General features: G+C 34.2%; 1 protein-coding gene across 1 annotated transcript in view; it reads right to left on the reverse strand.

Moving 5' to 3' along the window:
• Positions 1-8,157: 8,157 nt before the first annotated feature.
• Positions 8,158-19,002, reverse strand: part of DHX35 (DEAH-box helicase 35) — a 54,643-nt gene continuing 43,798 nt past the window's right edge. Inside the window, exons 17-22 of the mRNA XM_074292660.1 lie at positions 17,816-17,893; positions 16,895-17,024; positions 14,610-14,691; positions 14,187-14,258; positions 12,393-12,504; positions 8,158-9,582 (exon numbers count right to left, since the gene is read on the reverse strand). Coding sequence (XP_074148761.1) covers positions 9,538-9,582; positions 12,393-12,504; positions 14,187-14,258; positions 14,610-14,691; positions 16,895-17,024; positions 17,816-17,893 — 519 coding nt within the window. The 3' untranslated portion in view covers positions 8,158-9,537. The remainder of the gene's footprint in view (positions 9,583-12,392; positions 12,505-14,186; positions 14,259-14,609; positions 14,692-16,894; positions 17,025-17,815; positions 17,894-19,002) is intronic.

The following is a 19,002-nucleotide window of genomic DNA, read 5'->3' on the forward strand; positions in this document are numbered from 1 at the left end:
GTTCACAGGGCAAGATAGTGAATAAAAATAGCAATCTAATCTTTGACAAACCCAAAGATCCCAACTTTTGGGATAAGAATTCATTATTTGACAAAAACTGCTGGGAAAACTGGAAATTAGTATGGCAGAAACTAGGCATGGACCCACATTTAACACCACATTGTAAGATTAGATCAAAATGGGTCCAAGATTTAGGCATAAAGAACGAAATCATAAATAAATTGGAGGAACATGGGATGGTTTACCTCTCAGACTTGTGGAGGAGGAAGGAGTTTGTGTCCAAGGGAGAACTAGAGACCATTATTGATCACAAAATAGAACATTTTGATTACACCAAATTAAAAAGTTTCTGCACAAACAAAACTAATGCAAACAAGATTAGAAGGGAAGTAAGAAATTGGGAAAAAATTTTTACAGTTAAAGGTTCTGATAAAGGCCTCATCTCCAAAATATACAGAGAACTGACTTTATAAGAAATCAAGCCATTCTCCAATTGATAAATGGTCAAAGGATATGAACAGACAATTTTCAGATGATGAAATTAAAACTATTTCCACTCATATGAAAGAGTGTTCCAAATCACTATTGATCAGAGAAATGCAAATTAAGACAACTCTGAGGTATCATTACACACCTGTCAGATTGGCTAAAATGACAGGAACAAATAACGATGAATGTTGGAGGGGCTGTGGGAAAACTGGGACACTGATGCATTGTTGGTGGAGTTGTGAAAGAATCCAACCATTCTGGAGAGCAATCTGGAACTATGCCCAAAAAGTTATCAAAATGTGCATACCCTTTGACCCAGCCATACTACTACTGGGCTTATACCCCAAGGAACTACTAAAGAAGGGAAAGGGACCTGTATGTGCCAAAATGTTTGTGGCAGCCCTTTTCATAGTGGCTAGAAGCTGGAAGATGAATGGATGTCCATCAATTGGAGAATGGTTGGGTAAACTATGGTATATGAATGTTATGGAATATTATTGTTCTGTAAGAAATGACCAACAGGAGAAATACAGAGAGGCTTGGAGAGACTTACATCAACTGATGCTGAGTGAAACGAGCAGAACCAGAAGATCATTATACACTTCAACAATGATACTGTACGAGGATGTATGCTGATGGAAGTGGATTTCTTCAACATAGAGAAGAGCTAATCCAATTCCAATTGATTAATGATGGACAGAACCAGCTACACCCAGAAAAGGAACACTGGGAAATGAATGTAAACTGTTATTTTTACCTTCTGAATCCAATTCTTCCTGTGCAACAAAAAATTCGGTTCTACACACATATATTGTATCTAGAATATACTGTAATATATTTAACATATATAAGACTGCCTGCCATCTGGGGGAGGGGGTTGGGGGAGGAAGGGAAAAAATCTGAATAGAAGTAAGTGCAAGGGATAATGTTGTAAAAAATTACCCATGCATATGTACTGTCAAAAAAATGTTATAATTATAAAATAAAATTAAAATTAAAAAAAAAAGAAAAAGAAAAAGAAAAGGCACTAATATGATGGGAAAAAAAAAAAATGAGAGGATCCAAATTAGTTCCAATTGTTCAGTAATGAAGAGAGCCATGTACACCCAAAGAGAGAACTATGGGAAATGAATGTGAACCACAACATAACATTTCCACCCTTTCTGTTGTTTGCTTGCATTTTTAATGTTTTCCTTCTCAGGTTTTGTTTTTTGTTGTTGTTGTTGTCATTTTTGTTTTGTTTTGTTTTTTTGTTTGTTTGTTTTTTACTTTCTTCTAAATCCGATTTTTCTTAGTCAGCAAGATAACTATGTAAATATGTATACATATATTGAACTTAACATATACTTTAACATCTATTGGACTACCTGCATGTAGGGGAGGGGGTGAGGAGAGGAGGGGAAAAGTTGGAACAGAAGTGTTTGCAAGGGTCAATGCTGAAAAATTATCCATGCATATGTTTTGTAAATAAAAAGTTATAATAATAAAAAAAAAATTTTTTTCAAAAAGATTTTTTTTAAGTGTTGAGGTTGGAGAGGGGACCCCAAAAGATTAGGATTGCAGACTAGTGTCGTGAAGTATATCAAAAGAATCTGCAGGCTTGAACCCATATCCAAGGCAAGCAGCAAAATTTATTGTAATTGTAATGCCAATTGAAACAGGCTAAGTTCCAAAAGAATTTAGCAAAGAACCAAAAAGAGATAGATTTATAGGACAAAGAGCAGAGCTTCATGTTACTTATTTGTTAATTTTATGGCTTACAGGTAAGTTTGAGGGGTGGTCTATTCACTATTGTCTCAGAAATTTGGTTATCACTGACTAGCAGATTACCTGACAGTCAGCAATATTTGTAGGACTGTTCTAAGGCCAGAAAACTAGAATTATTGACAGATTTTTAGAACAACAGCACTCTAAGATCAAGGGGCCTCAGTAGCATTGATATAACTTAGGATAAATAAAAGGAGAAAAAAAGATTTCATAGGAGGGAGAGGGTCAAGGAAAGGGGAGCCAGCCAAAGGAAAAAGGAGCAGGATTTAATAGAATGAGAAAACTCCCTGTTCAAGAGTAGGAAAGAGGAGACCAAATGCTTTATAATTGTTATTCAAGGCCATTTGATCTAAGACAAAGTTGAAGTGAGGATTTAGACAAAGCTTCAGGTGTCTCTTATGCAAGGAAAACAAAGTTTTTCCAGCAGTGGATAAGACCATCTGCCTTACTATATGCTTATGTGGTTTGTTACATTTTATTTCTACTTCAAATCCTTGTCCTCGAGGTGGCATGGTAAAATCAGGTGGGAACAAAACCAAACCACTAGATTTAACAACCAGGATATTTATATCTCAGCTCTACTACCAAGTTTCTGAGACAAAACACTGATTTTCCTCATCTGTAAAATGAGAAGCTTTGGCTGGATACACTCCAGTTCCCTTCCAGTCCTCAGATTCTGTAACACTGTGACTAGGAAGTTTTGAAAAATGTTGCCTGGGAGGTTTTGAAAGCTAAGAATAAATGCCATTGACAGTTATCATAGATTTTCAGGATCTCAATGTAGGAAGCAATCTTAAGGACCATCTATTTGAATCCATACCTGAACAAGAACTTCTCTGTACGAATGCCAATGAACAGTTTGTTCGATTACCAAAAAGAAAACTCAAATGTAATGGATTGAGCACAGAACTCCAATTCAGGAAAAATTAGGTTTGAATCCTACACTTATTGGCTGTGACCTTTGACAAATTATTTAAGCTCTCTAAGCCACATCTTCCTCATCTTGAAAATGAAAGGGGTTGACTCCCAGATCCTAGAGGTCTTTTCTAGCTCCAAATTAATAAACTGATAAACTCCCAAGCCCAAACATTCGTTTCATCAAGTCTAAATCAGTTATCTCTATAGCTTATTCCCCCGTTCTGCCCTCTGGCACCAAACAGAAAATGTCTAATCCCTGTTCCATTTAATAGTACTTAAAATATTTGACTACATCACGTCTTCATTCACTTCAGGATGGAGGTCTGGGCACTCAAAGCCATGGATTTCTTTTTGTCGATCTTCCTTCAAACATATGCCATGCTTTAGTGTCTTTCCTCTATTTATTATCTCCATTTTATCTTGTATATATCTTGTTTGCCTTTTGTCTCCTCCGCTGCCCTGCGACGTGCTTCTTGACAACTGGGTCTGTCAAGTTTTTGATTGTCTTTTTGCCTACAGCTGTACCTAGTATTAGAGTTAGCTTTTAATATGTCTGTTGGCTAAATGACTCCCTGCCATAGCAGCCCAGACCAACTTACTTGCTAGTCAATAAACTTCATAAATTCAAAATTACAACCTCTACACATGCATTTTATGCTACAGATGGCTCCAATCAACTCAACTCCATGCTTCAAAAAGTAAATCCAAGCAGGTATCTTAGCTAGAGGTCTAAAACATGCCCTCCACAAAACTTAATACATTTTTGATTATAGAAATATTAACTTCCCAATAGCTACATCTCAAATGTTATTTCTCTTGGGCAGTATTATCGATACCAGTGTTGTGGATTTTATTCTAGTGTGCATTACACATTGTTCAGTCACTTCAGATGGATCTCTTCAAACCCAATTAAACCATTTCACAAATTCATCCCCTTAGCACAAAGGAGAGATAGAACAAGAATGCAGAGGATCCAATGCTACTCAAAAACCATTTCTGGGATGAAAAAGGTATTGAAAAAAGTGGGAATAGAAGTTGGAAAACCCAAAGGTCTGTTCTATGAATGTCTGGGCCTACTGTTCTAGACCTTTATCTACCTCTCTTAATCTTAAAAAATGTCCCAAAATGTAGAGAACAGATTTTGCTAAATTTTCAAGTTTGTCTGTAATTCTGAATTTGTTAAGTCATGAACCACATTTAGGTCTGTCACTTGAATCTGCTTGCCTCACAGATAACACAGATTGTTTTTTTAAATTTGTATTTCTAGTTGCTGTACTCTGTATATACTTCCATTTTCTGTTGTTTAGTTATTCTTATATATTTTTCTAGGTTTTCTATTGTACTCTCTATATTGGTTATTTTTTTTCTAATTTAAAAGGCATAAAAGGAATCCTAGAAGAATCAAAAATTGCAGTATAAGTAGGCTATAGGGCTAGGATGACTGGTCCAAATCCAGTCTTCATCATACTAGCTGTGACCTAGAGATCTTAATGCTCCAGGGCAACTTGCCACAACCATAAGTCACAGAACAGTTGTTTATCGAAATTGTTAGATTTCCTTACCAATAAAATTACAGCTTCAAGTGTATCCAATTGTTTAATATTTACTTTTTAAAAAGCATCTTTTAACTCACTTCCTTTTGTAATTTTTCTTCATGTTATTTGTTCTTAGGATTTTTTTTCTCAGCATTGCTAATTCTTCCTTAATTATACACATCACTCATTCACTAAAAGTTATTTCTAGGGTTATCTTATAGTTTCTTTTTCCAGTTCCTACCTGGTTTTTTAGCTGACACATTTGCTTTGTTATTTTTTATTTTTAAATTTTATCAGCACTTTGTAGAAGATAGTGCAATGGGTAGAATGCTAGGCATGGAGTCCCGAAGATCCGAATCTATATGTCATATATTTACTAGCTATTGTGTCCCTGGGTGAATTGTTTAACCATTGTCTGCCTCAGTTTCCTCAAACTAGCTAAGAAATATAAATATAGGAAATATAAATGAGGAATATAAAATAAGGAATATAATACCATCAGAAGATTATTATAAAGATATTTATAAAGTGCTTAGCACAGTTCCTGGCACATAGCAGGCACTTAAATGTTTTTCCCTTCCCCTTTGCTCATTGAAAATTGATTTTTGTTTTTTGTATACTTGTGTAGTATCTGCATTCCCTTTGAATTTGCATTTATTGTTTCACATAGGATTTGAGTGGCCTGGTTCTCTTATCATTTCATTCTGATATTTTGGGATAAATCTCTCCCTCTTGCCTTTAAGATCTCAGAGGTAGGGGCAGTTAGATGGCACAGTGGATAGAGCACCAGCCCTGAAGTCAGGAGGACCTGAGTTCAAATCTGGTATCAGACACTTAACACTTCCTGGATGTGTAACCTTGGGCTAGTCACTTAACCCCAACTGCCTCAGCCAAAAAAAAAAAATCTCAGCGGTACCCTGGACTCAGAGTTGAAAACTTACAATAGCAGGATATTCCTCTTAACCTTACACTAGACTAAAAGGAGGAAGGAGAAGTGTGATATAGTCTAAGAAATGGTTAATTCAAGAGTTGAGAAAACAAGGAACACAGGTAAATCCTTGGTAATTCAGAGAACTCAAGACTGAAAGCAAAGGAAAACCTTGAATAATGGATGAGGCCCTTGAACATGATTAGGTTTCACTGACAAGCAGATGATTCCATGAAACTTGAGGGACAGACATTGTTCCCTATAGCTGGCACATTTTGATGTCTCTCATTGTTCACAAGCATGCTTTTTGTAGAAGCTACAAACTAGAATAGGCCTCTATTCCCCAAATCAAAGGTTTATTAAGCAATTAGAGGTGATGCTCAAATAAGCGGTTCAGTAATATTTTCAATTCAATACCTATCTATTAAACGTCTGCTATGTACAAGACACTATACTAGAGGCTGAGGACATAAAGACAAAAAACTAAACATTATAAAATCCTTTTAAATTTTACATTCTCCTAGAAGGATAAAATAGGAACAAAGACAAAAATATAAGTAAAGGCAAATGTTGCAAGGAAAATTAATAAACAAGGTCAGAGAACAGCCATAAGATCATAGGTCTAGAGCTAGAAGGGTCCTCAATAGATATCAGGTTCAATTCCTTCCTTTCATGGATGAGGAATTCAAGATAGAGTAAATTATCTGCCCAAGTTCACAAAGGGAATAAATCTGCTTCCAATCTGGCTAGAATATAGAATGCATGAAGGGAAATGAGTTTTAAAGGATTGAACAAGCAGGCTGAAGTCAGACTGTAGAAGGACTCACAGGCCAGGCTAGGGAATTTTTCCTTTATCCTAGAGGCAATCAGGAATGTTTTTTGAGGTGAGTGCAATGGACAATGATGGATGAAGTTCCTTAAAATTAAGAAGGTTCTTTGTAAACCACGAGTAAGAAAGAAAACATCAATGAAGCATGACACCTTGGGGCACTAGTAACATCAGTAATTTGAATAAAATGATCTGGTAACTATCTGATCAATGTTTGCTCCACTGACTCTCTAGGCTTCTTTAACTCCATCCTGAGGCCCAGCTCCCCTGACTGGTCACTTACTTCCCAACTCCAGAAGCCTCAGCACTACTCCACTTTAACCCCTGACTCCACACTCCAGGCCTCTTTTCTTCCTTCTTGATGGTTCTCCTGCCCTACCTGATTTCTTTCCTTACCTTCATTTCCTGCTCCCTTTTATGTGTCTTCTGATAGGAATGTAAACTCTTTGAGGGCAAGGACTATTTGGCTTACTTGTGTTTTCAATCTGAGTGCTCATCATATTGCTTGAAACCTAGTATTTAATAAATATTTTCAGATCTATAGTGATATTTTTCCATTCATCTGATCACTATGTAATCACTTACAAGTGAATTTTAATTCCAATCTTATTTCCTTGCCTCCAAATACAAAATTCTTGAATTATTAAAAGCAATTCCAGTTTCAATTAATCCTTTTGATCATAACTCAGTACTGTAACCAAGAACTCCAACCAGTCAGACACAATCTGTAATGTAATTCTACTTTGTACTCTTTGGGATTTGGGATATCTATTATTCTGTTTAATCTATAGCAAGAAACATATGCCAACTTTACAGAGCTAAGAACACAGAAAACGTTTTGTAGACATGTTGTGGATGTCTCTCACTATCTGGCTCCCCAGGAACACGTTCTTTGCAAATTACAGACAAAACTTTCCTTTATCATCAGAGTATTGATTTCAAATAAATATTTTCAAATAAATTTTCAAAATAAAATTTTTCAAATTTTCAAATAAATTTTATTTCAAATAAATATTAATGCTGAAGGCACAAAACTATGACTAGATTAATAAAATGATTGAATTTAAAACCTTAGATGATGAAAAGCAACCCCCTCATTTTACAGATGAGTTAACTAAGGCCTAGAAAGAGAAACTAGCTTGCTTTAGGCCACAAAAGTAGTAAGAAGCCCAGCTAGAATTTGAACATAGATCCTTTGTATGAAATAAAGCATTTTCAATAAGACACCACACACATTTTATATGCTTTGGACATTACTGAGCAAGTATTATAAAGAGGTAGATTTTTAACAAATATTTCTTGATAATAATGTTTACAACTATTAGCAAATTCTACCAAGAAGGAAACTACACCCTTCTAAAATGACATTATTTTGGTTCCTGTGGAATCTGAACTCTGGAAAATGTGGAAGGAATTCACAGGCATCTGTTCTCTCTTTTCCATTCTTTGTCAATGACAACTATATTTGAGTCTCCTCACGTTGTGCTCTTAGGGTGCTTTGTGGGTCTTCCTTGCAGACTAATTCATCTCTGCACCATGAGCTAGTGCAAAGAGACTTAATACCCTCCAAAGGTACTGGCTATCAGAGAGTGGGATAACTTACCTTTCTTTTTTTTTTTCTCTCTATCTCTCCTTTTCTCAAAGGACTGGATTAATGAAAATGTTTCATAATACAAGTAACAGAAGCCAAGGAGAGGGAGGAAAACGTTTATTCTAGGTATAAATTCACTATCATGATTAAGTTTTGCTATTATTTACACATTTTAAAAATGGAAAGAAAAAAATGAAAGTACATGTTGGTGCCAAAAGTGGCCCATTCATCAAATAAATGTCAGTACAAAAATAAATTTTTAAGCTAAATGTTTTTAAAACAAATGTCATCGAAACAGTAAAAATAAATAAATAAATAAATAAACCTACAGCAGCTACTGTGTTTAAATGCAAACACTATTATAGCAAAGTAGGCTTGGGGCATCAGTATGACCAGAGCCTGCTGGAAAAAGGAGGATATCCCCTCCCAATACAGAGCCAAAATAAAGCCATTACTAACACACTATTAGTTATATTCCTGATTTACAGAAGTTCAGAGCATCTAAACTATTAATCCCTGCTTAAGTAGCATTCTCATGAGATTTTCCCAATTGGAATTTCATAAAATTTCACTAGTGTTGAAGCCAGTGGCATCAAGTCTAAGATGTCAAATCCCAAAAGAGGGAGCCAAGCCCACTTGTGAAAATGCATACATTCATTACAATTAGGGAATATGTGCTCATGGGTCCTAGGGGTATATCACTCACAAATGGCCCTTTAAAGATCTCCAAAATTACCAGGAGAGCCCTGAGTGATCAAGGGCTAAAAAAATACAGAGCTTATATGTAAACATATTGTTCATTTCACTTTAAATGGATGCCATTCTAAAGTTTTATACAGTGGGGAAATAGGGACAAAAGGCAAATGAGAAGCTATAGAAATTGCCTCTATTGCTTTAAGTTCCTGTTCTAATTAGGCATGCTCCAGGTATCAGAGAGATTTCAAGTAAAACTCCTGATGTTTCTTTCTAAAGTCAGATCCTTCCCTGGACTATTCTGCATTCAACAAGGCATTCAACTTAACATCCATCAAATCACATATAGTCCAAAGGGTAAGAACTGTAGTATGCAAAATTCTCCATCTTTCTTAACATGGCATTACACTATTTAAAGGCAGTTCTGTACTTTCAGAGAAGCTCCAGTTCTTACTCAAGTTACATCAGTATTTTCTGGTTGCCTACCCATGTTAAAGGGACAACATGCCCAGGCTAACTAATATGGCCACATCAGCCAAGTAGCAAAATGTCCACAATGCAAGCTCAGCTTTATCTTTGCCATATCCTGCTCATGCATCAACTCCTATAGGATCCTGACAGGCTTTTATACATTTAGTGGAACAGATTAATTGATTGAAAAGTACAGAACAGACAGCTTTACATCAGTGAAAAGTCTAGGATTACATGTCCCAAGGTTCAAAAACTACATCTTGGAGAATACCAAGAAGAAAAGGATCAGGTGCTGTCAACGGCAGTTGGATTATGGTCACTGGTCATCAACCTTGGCCCTTTTGGCTTTCATTGAAAGAGGCTGCAAAAGAAATGACAAAAAGATTATTAAAATATATAAAAATGTTTATGTTGTAGTATGCATTTAATATGCATTTAATAATTCACATCAAAACATTTTTCTTCCAGTATGCAAATAGGTCAGTCTCTTACTATTGTTCACTTTGTCCTTCAAACCTATACATCTCAGAAGACTCTGAAAGAAAACACCAAGTCACCTGTTTGCAAAATAGGACTTCTAATGAGGTTAACTATGATCTAGGACAATGATCCTCTCTCTGTGGTCCTGACTACAATTAGATTTTGTCTCCAAGGTATGAAAAGTATCCTTGAGAAAGTTCAGACCTCTTATCCCTCAGAACACTGCTTACATATAGAAGGTTCTAAGCAGACTGACTATTAACATTTCATACCCTAAAGAAGGGCACAAGAAAAAGAAAACTCTTTCTTTTCCTATTTTGAGAATGGAAAAGAAAAGATGCAGTCTCTCTTCCTTTCAAAAACAATGAGGGGCATCGAGATGGCATAATAAATAGAACACGGGCCCTGGAGTTAGGAGAACCTGTGTTCAAATCCAGTCTCAGGTACTTGACACTACTTGTATGACTCTGTTCAAGTCACTTAACCTCAACTGCCTTGCCAAAAACAAAAAAACAAGGAAAAGAGAAAAATACTAATGCTGATTAACAAAGAAAATGAGTGCCATCAACAGACTTCTTTTTCTGAAACTTCATTACTGGGAAAAAAAAAAAAAAACATATACATTAAAAAATACTTAAATTTTTAGTTAACTTTGAAAAATAAAGGTCATGTAAATAACACAATCAAGCCACACAGATACAGAACAGCCAGTAATAAAAAAATCTAGTCAATTATTTCAGGTAACTAAGACTTAATCTCAACAAAACATCACAAATACAAGTACAAAACAAATGTTATAGAATAACTGGGAAATATTTCTTAGCATAATCAGGCTACAGATAGAAGTCCAATTCTCAAACTGCCTTTGGCTCAGGAAATGGAGAAAAGGATGGAAACAAATGGGTCTGGAGAAAAAACAGCAAATGATGGGAAAAACTGAAACCATAAGCGGACAATTGGGAAAAGTAACAAGGAGAACACAAATGATTAACCTGAACTTTTGACCAGTTTCCTGTCATTTTCCATCAAACTTACAAAACTAGTTTTAATATAAATAAAAGAACTGATTCAGTTCGATTCTGTTAACATTGATCTTGAGACATCTTCAAATTTATGCTGCTCTAAAGATTTCCCTAAACTTAATTATTTGATCAAACACTTTGTAATTATTCCAGCACTTTTCAGAACTTTTTAAATTACATTTCTTTTTTTCCCCGCCCTGAGGCTGGAGTTAAGTGACTTGCTCAGGGTCACACAGCTAGGAAGTGTTAAGTGTCTGAGTCCAGATTTGAACTCCGGTCCTCCTGAATTCAGGGCTGGTGCTTTATCTACTGCGCCACCTAGCTGCCCCTAAATTACATTTCTAATGAAAAGTTTTGAATGCCTCATTTCTCAAGGAGGCATTCTCTTTTCTATCCATGAAAACTCCGGAAAATATCTGAATATCTATTTGTTTATTTCTGGTAGGAGCTTGGGTGGGCTCCTATGCTACTGGGACTTTAGAATGTCCTTGACCTAGTCCCTTGGCTCCACTTCACCTGAGCTTTATATACTGTCAGTTTGAACTATGAAAAAATTAGAGAGGTGAGAAAGAGATAGAGAGAAAAAAACCAAAGATTTTTATCATGAATACCAACTGCTTGGAAGGAGGGTTGTATTTTATGTTATTTTTATTCTTGGATAGTATACTATCAAAAGGCAGTTTTTTATTTGGATTTTACATAGATACCCGATGCATCTTTTTTTTTTTAAACTTTTGCTAGACTAAATCAAATTTAGTCCTAGCTCATAAAAATATTTGATTCTGTATCTATTCTGCTTACATATATTAGAGACATGTTCAATAGTGCATTTTTTTTTAAATCATGCCTTTCAAACTGCCACTGATCTGGCTAGTTTCTAGACTGAAAATTTGTATTAGAAAATTTAGGGGAACAAGGAATCCTCAATTTATAAACTATTTGAAGTTCTAAAAGTTCTTTCTTATTTGTAACTTGAAAAGTCTGTCACACCATAGATGACATGTCATCCATGTATAAATAAAATCTGACTGTAAGATACAGATAGGGCTTATTAGTGACTTTGGGGCTAAACTGCAAGGACATAATAAAGCTATCATCCCTGAATACTGGTTCTATCTAAGCATACTTGACTGGACATATAGCATGATATATTATATAATCTAATAAATAATTAATAGAAGATTGGACATTGAACAAAAATACATTCATTTAAACCATACTTTCATTCCATGGCACACTACCTAGAGCTAATCACAAGAGCCCTGAGAAACAGAAAAAAAAGAAAACACAACCAACATTAGAAATGAAAAGTAGGCAAAAGTTGAACTAAGTACCCTTCAATATCTAAAATAAATTAATATTAAGTATCCTACCATTTACTTTGAGTACACTTACTTTCACAATCTGTAACAATTTTCTATATTAAAAAGACAATGTTTTATCTTTCCTTTGAGAATCTCTGAGCACATTATTGAATCAAGGTGAATTTGGAAAATTCTCATGAATTTATTATTAAGAAATGTTGCTTGGGCCCACTTTCAAGAATTCTTGTTCCATTTTTTGAAATCTAAACTTTTCAAGTAAGGTTACAAAAGTAGTGAAATTAAAATAAAAATGGGAGTAAATGGAGTACTCTCCCACACACGTTTAATGAACTCTGAATTCATACCGTTCCCTGCTGATAGAAATGTGGTGCCAACTCCAACAGCCATGCAGATTCAATAGCAGTCACATCTCTCATGTAGTATTTTGAAGTCTGTATGACCTCATTGTAGACAACCCTGAAATGACAAAGATAGAACATATGGAATTCCTTCCACTGGAAAACGTTATTTCCAATCCATTTTTAGGAGGAATGAGCAAACTGAATTATAATTTCTTGTTTTTGTACTATTCTTCTTACCTAGGAAGTCTTTATATCTTTGTCTATTAAAATCCTACCACTTCTTCAAAGTGATTCCTTTTCTCCATCAAGGCTTTCTTAATCCTTAATTCCTTAAAATTTAGAGGGCCTAGTACATAATAAACACTTAATAAACTGACTTACACCAAAATACAGGTTGAGAGGTATTAGGAGTAGAATTAGCACTGAGAAAAGACCATCAGATTTGGTGATTATGAGATCAACAGCTTCTGTTGAGTGAAGCTGGAGCTAAAATATAAAAAGGTAGAGAATCAAAGGATAGATGTGGAGGCAGAAAGTGTTAAAGACTTTTTTTCAAAGAGTTTGGCTAAGAATAGGAGGAAAGATACAAGAAGAGAATTGGAGGGGACGATAAGATCTAGTGAAGGGTTTTTAAGAATGGGGGAGAATTGGAATTTTTTTTTTTAAGTAATAGGAAAGGAACTCATTAATAGAGAGGTTGAAGATTCAAGAGGAGAATAATCTTCTCCAATAATCTGCAGGACAAGATAGGAGAGAGTGACATAAAAAATCATATATAGAGGAGTTGACTTTGGCAAAGAGATGGGTCATTTATTTGTCAGAGACTGGAAAAAAAAAAAGAGGAGAAAATATGAGGTGATGACAAAGGGTTCCAATAAATATGAAGAGAATGGGAGAAAGTGAAAAGTCAACTTTTTCGATAAAATAAGAAGCAACATTTTCAAATGAAAGAAAATTAAGGTGGAGGTGGTATTGGGGGAACTGGAAAGGAAGAGATGTTTTGGAATAGCTTCTGGGAAGAGTGGATAAGGAATCAATGAGAGAGCACTGAAAGGCATTCTTTGCTCCAGTGAAGCAAAGTTGAAGTTTAATAATGTGAATTTGTAATGTACTCAATCTGCAGTTCTGAGGCTTCCTCCAGCTTCACTTGAGTAGCTCAAGGGTATGAAGATAAAAGGTTATTGTTAGTAGTAAATCCTGGCTCAGATTTGGCAAGAAAAAATAGCAATAAGATAAGAGAGTAAGGAATCCAAAAGGAGAGTACAAGTATAAGATTGAAATAGCTAATTCTGAGACTGAGTTTGGAGGAGTAGGAAAGTAAAAGTTAGAGCAAGAGTAATAGACTGAGAAAGTAGTGACGTATGGAAAAAATGGAAGTCTTAAAAAGGGGTGAAGAAAAGGAACAGGAGCTAAAGCACAGGAAGAGGTAGAATATCAGGAAGATATGGTCAAAGAAGGAAAAGTCAGAATTTCTTATTAAGGAACCAGAATACCTTTGAGTGGTGATAAGCTCTAGTGTATGACCATTCCTATATATGGCTAATGCAGAGTTAAGAACAACATCATAGGGCATAAGGAGATTGAGAAAACTGGAAGTTTAGGAATATGAAGGAAAATCTACATGAATATTAAAATCCCTGAATATGATGGCAATGGTTGAGAAGGAAACAAAAATAGGCATTGACCTCCTTGAGAAATATGTTGGTTGTCAAATGAACCAGATTTGGCTTGGTGTAGTTACCCCCTGCTCTCCTCAATAGAAACACTACAATTATTATCAAACTAAAAGTAACTTACCATCGAGGTGGTTTTTCCGCATAGAGTACCGAAGTAGGATGTATATGTAATTCATGATCATCACGGATAGTCCTTAAAAAATTAAAAATAAATTAAATCCAATCAACATTTAAAAATTTACAACCAGATTTTCCTATAGACATGTATCATATCTTAATGAAGAAAAAAGAATGAACTTTAAATATACACAAAGAAAATATTTTTCCCCACATTCCATTTTTTCCTTTTCTCCCCTTCCTTTTACCTCCAAAGACTAAAACATTGTAGCAAAGGAAAAGAAAAAAAAGCAACATATCCACAACTTTTTTAATAGTTTGACTTTAAATACCTACTTTCTGTATTTATCTTTATCACCTTTTTGAGTGAAGGCAACATTATATTTTCAATATTCCTTTATTCATTGATACATAAAATATTACTTACCTATAAGCTCCAGTGGAATGAAACTTAGCAGCATTAGCAAAGAATCCAGAGACAATACATTTTAAAACAGGATCTGGGTCACCTAAACAAAATTTAAAAAATACAATTTATGAAACAATTTTCTATCAGATATTTTTACTTTACTCAACTAATGTTTAAATGAACAAGCTTGAAGATATTTTAATCATCTATAAAATTTTATGGGGCTAAACAAATACTTGATAACATAAGTACAACAAAATCAAGAGACAAATATCATATTATATACATTTCAATCATAAAACAAATCACAAGGAAACATAAAATTGTACATACATTAATAAGAAAATACAATTGCTTCTCAATATAGTCTTCTCAAAAATTCTGTCTGTAAACTGCCATACTCCAGTTACATGTTCCATGAAAAAAGAAAATGTCTCATAGTTCTGAAATTTTTAAAAAATATTCTGTACCTGAATGACCAGGGTCCAAAACTAAACTAAATAATTTGATCTGACTAAATGTATTAAAATTTTACAACTTAATTTTACAAATTCAACCATTAAATTATACCTCTAGTGTTGGATAGTGCAATCTTTTCCCTCTCTCATACAAAGCCTTTATTTTCTAAAGTTTTCTTTTAAGAAGTTTTTCATTTTCTGATATCAAAATTTGTAGAAAATAGCATTATTTCAAATGATTATATACTTTCTTCTTTGACTTTCTAATGCTAAAAAAAAAATTCATTTTATAATACTGTAGTCTGCAAACTTTAAAATAATATCCACATCAACAAAAACATATTAGTAGCACTGAAAAAACCAAAGTGAAAACACCAGAGCTTCTATACTGACCCCATCTGAAGTTTATTCATGATTAGCACAAAATAGGGACTATGAAAGTAGAACTATTTCCTTTAGAAAGGAGGAGAACAAGTCCTAAAAACAAGTGTGCATTGAGACAGTTTCAAAGACAAACGTAAATTTTTTTTTAAAATTCTCTATTCAGAAAAGTAACAAACTTTTTAGAAACAAATATTTAGAATTTTTCAATGTCTAATAATCTTACTTTGAATGTGGATGTATACAATCATCATACAGACTACAAAAAATTATTTTTAAAAGTATACACATTACAAATAATGTTCAGAACAGGGGCTAGAGAGGCTGGATAAAGTTTTAATATTCTATATAAATAAAAGCACAAGAAAACTGTCCCAAACTCACCTTTTTTCTATTGTAAATACTTGCATCTATTGATGCAGTAACAATAAGATAAAATCAAGATCTCAAAAGTCATCTTCAATATAAAAAGGTAATTTTCTTCTGCTTTTAAGACTAAATGAACATTATGCACAATGAATATGAACTTGTTGCACATTAGTCAGCCTCTTAATAGCTTGAATTTATACATTTTATCAATTAACTACTTAACATACATCCTTGAACTCTTTCTAATTTTTGCATTGTTACCAGAGCAAAGGTGCAAGGTTGAAGAGGGATCTTTGAAGAATCCTGTTGAGGTCATCTAAAATCCCAATTATTTAGTACCAATTGGGTAGTCTCTAAAAGATATTAATCAGACTAATGCATTTTTGGGTAAATTCTAAAGAAAACTGAAAATTAAGCTTTCTGAAAATTTTAAAGAAACTAAACTTGATTCTACATTTATCATTCTGCACTTTATTGAGTGAATGACAGTATTTTTCATGAGTATATAAAGATTGTCTAAAGTATCCATTTAACTTCCTCTTGCAGAGGTCATGTGAGAAAATGAAATTCTTACCAACTGTTCTCTGAAGTGGATGTTAGTGGATGTTAACTGTAATTTTTGTTAGCCATCAATTTTGTTTTGGGGCTCTGAAATCATAATAAATATCCATGGAATAATATCTGATACATAAAAGCTTACTGCATATTCAAGTTGTCATTTGTAATCACAGCTTGTAATATAAAATTACAGTTATAAGGACTGCAAGCAGGTTTTGGAAAAATCTATTCTTGTAAAGAGAAGTGAGCAGAGTAGAAAAGGAAGAGCACTGCCACCACCTCTGACATTAATAACTAACTAGAGTGAGTCATCTAACCTCTTAAAATTGACTTTCTTCATTACAGAAGAGAGGGGAAAGCTGTAGTGTCTGTTGTACAAGAATCTTCTGAGGATTAAAAATGTGAAATCACTTTGTAAACCTTAAAGTAGTAAATTTTAGTATCAGTATTAATTACAAAGAAAACTCTAGGACAAAATAAACAGAACACAGGAGGCCAAGTTCTGAACAAAGTTTCCCTTTTCCATTCTATTCTTACCTTCACTGGATTTCTTTGGTATCTTAAACTTGACAAGTAGCTTTTTCAACTGTTCCCTTACAGTGGCAGCTCTCATAAGCCCCTTATAGTTAAGGAAATGCTCCTGACACCACTGTGAATTCCTACTGTGCTGCAAGACAAAAAAAAGGGAGGGGGTTTGGGAGGAAGGGAATAGGGAATACAAGGCACTGTAATTTTGTGGAAGGAACATTACACTTGGGAGTCAGAGGATATGAATTCTTATTCTTGTTCTAATATTGTGTCTCAATTTTCTAATCCATAACATGAGAAGAGTGTACTAAATGATTCTCAAATGTCCCTTCCAGGTAAATCCAGATAAAGAAATTTAAGTCATCACTTTTAAATAGCTGAACTTCTCTAGCAGGTTAAATATAAGTTATAAATGTTAACTTGAATTCAGCTATATTTGTGGCACATAACATTAAATATAATTCAAAATTGATAAGATATATGTATACTTGGAGATCCTTGCACTAGCATAATGCTTATAAATTAACAACTGATGTGTAGAAATGTCCTAGATAACCTGACTAAATCAAATTTGAAAAATTAATCTTGAAATATAATGGATTTATCCACACATTAAGAGACCATCTTAATTAAGAGACAGGTCTTCAGAGCCATTTCACCAGACTAGTGGCAAAACCAGATTAAGAAGCCTGAGAATCCTATAGAATGCTGGTCAGTCAATCTACTAAAACATTTTTTGTCTAAGGCAAATGATTCTCCTACTCTATCCAACAATAAAGAGACCAATAACCAGAGATTATGTAGGTATTCCTAAAAAATAATAATAAGAAGAAAAATGGTAGCTTCATCATTATCTTCATAAAACTTCATACTCAGGGACTTGTGTTCATTTAAGCAAAAACAATATAGTAAGTATTTTAATTAGCTTACTTTAATAAAAGCCTCATACACATTAAGCATAGTAAGATGGTCACCTTCTTCCACAGCAAATTTTCGGTGTTCCCGCATCTGAAAAGAAAAATGTTTAAATTTTTATGTAGTCATTAACTACAATATAGTTTTTATACATCTACTACCCTCTCTCCTATGTTTTTTCTTTCAGAGAAGCAACATCAAATGTCATCCCCATCCCCTAGGACTCCATTTTTTTAAATTTATTCTTTCTTACTTATTTCTTCATATTCCAAGATTGGGCAATGTCATCTGTTCCCATGGATTCAATTACATATACAGACAGACACTATCAAAATCCTGTCCTATCCAGAATTCTTATTTGAAACCTAATCCTACACTGCCCTGAATTTCCAACTTCTTTAAGTGGCTTTTAAATACTGCTACTACTTACCTTGGCCCAAAGCCCTGACCATGCTTAATTTTTTTTTGCAATCATATTATGGCTTTCCATTTCTCTAACAATAGTGTGGAAGAACTCAATTCTTTATTACAAAGGGTTTTGTTTTTTCTTAAATAGAAAACACTTTGTATTATCTCTCTTTTCTCAGATCATTTTACTTATTTCCTTCACTCTTCTCTGACAAGTTTGTTCACCATTCCACTTTATCTAATTGTCTCATTTATAAGAAAGCACCAACTTAAATTTTTGTCACATATGATACTGAACTAGGCTCTTCTTTCTACATATAATGTCCCTGTCCTTTAAAGGATATAATGGACTTGTCAAGCAAAGGTTTATGGGATGATAATGGAATAATAACTCACATGTATAGATCTGCAAATCACTTTTTCCCCAACAACCCTATGAAGTAGATAATACAAGAATCATTCTCCCCACTTTAAAGGTTCTGAGAAGACTTGCCCAATGTCACACAAATGCAATGAATAATCAGAGGATCTTGAGGCAAGAGTTATGACTGCAATGGTCAAAGTGATTTCCAAGTAAGACAACAGTGTCAAAAGTAGTATATACTCAGCTAGGGAGATGAAAGAGAAAGTTTAAAAAGAACAGAAGATAGAGGATAGATGTCTGTGACAACATAGACAGAAAGCACTATATTCAAAAGAAATTGTGAAGGAAGTGGTGGCAGGATTTGGCAATAAAAGTGGTTATGTGCAGTAATAGGCAGAAATGAGGGGAGGGTTATTTTAAGACTGTAAGA

The sequence above is a fragment of the Sminthopsis crassicaudata genome, chromosome 2, assembly GCF_048593235.1.
Source record: "Sminthopsis crassicaudata isolate SCR6 chromosome 2, ASM4859323v1, whole genome shotgun sequence".
NCBI lineage: Eukaryota > Metazoa > Chordata > Mammalia > Dasyuromorphia > Dasyuridae > Sminthopsis > Sminthopsis crassicaudata.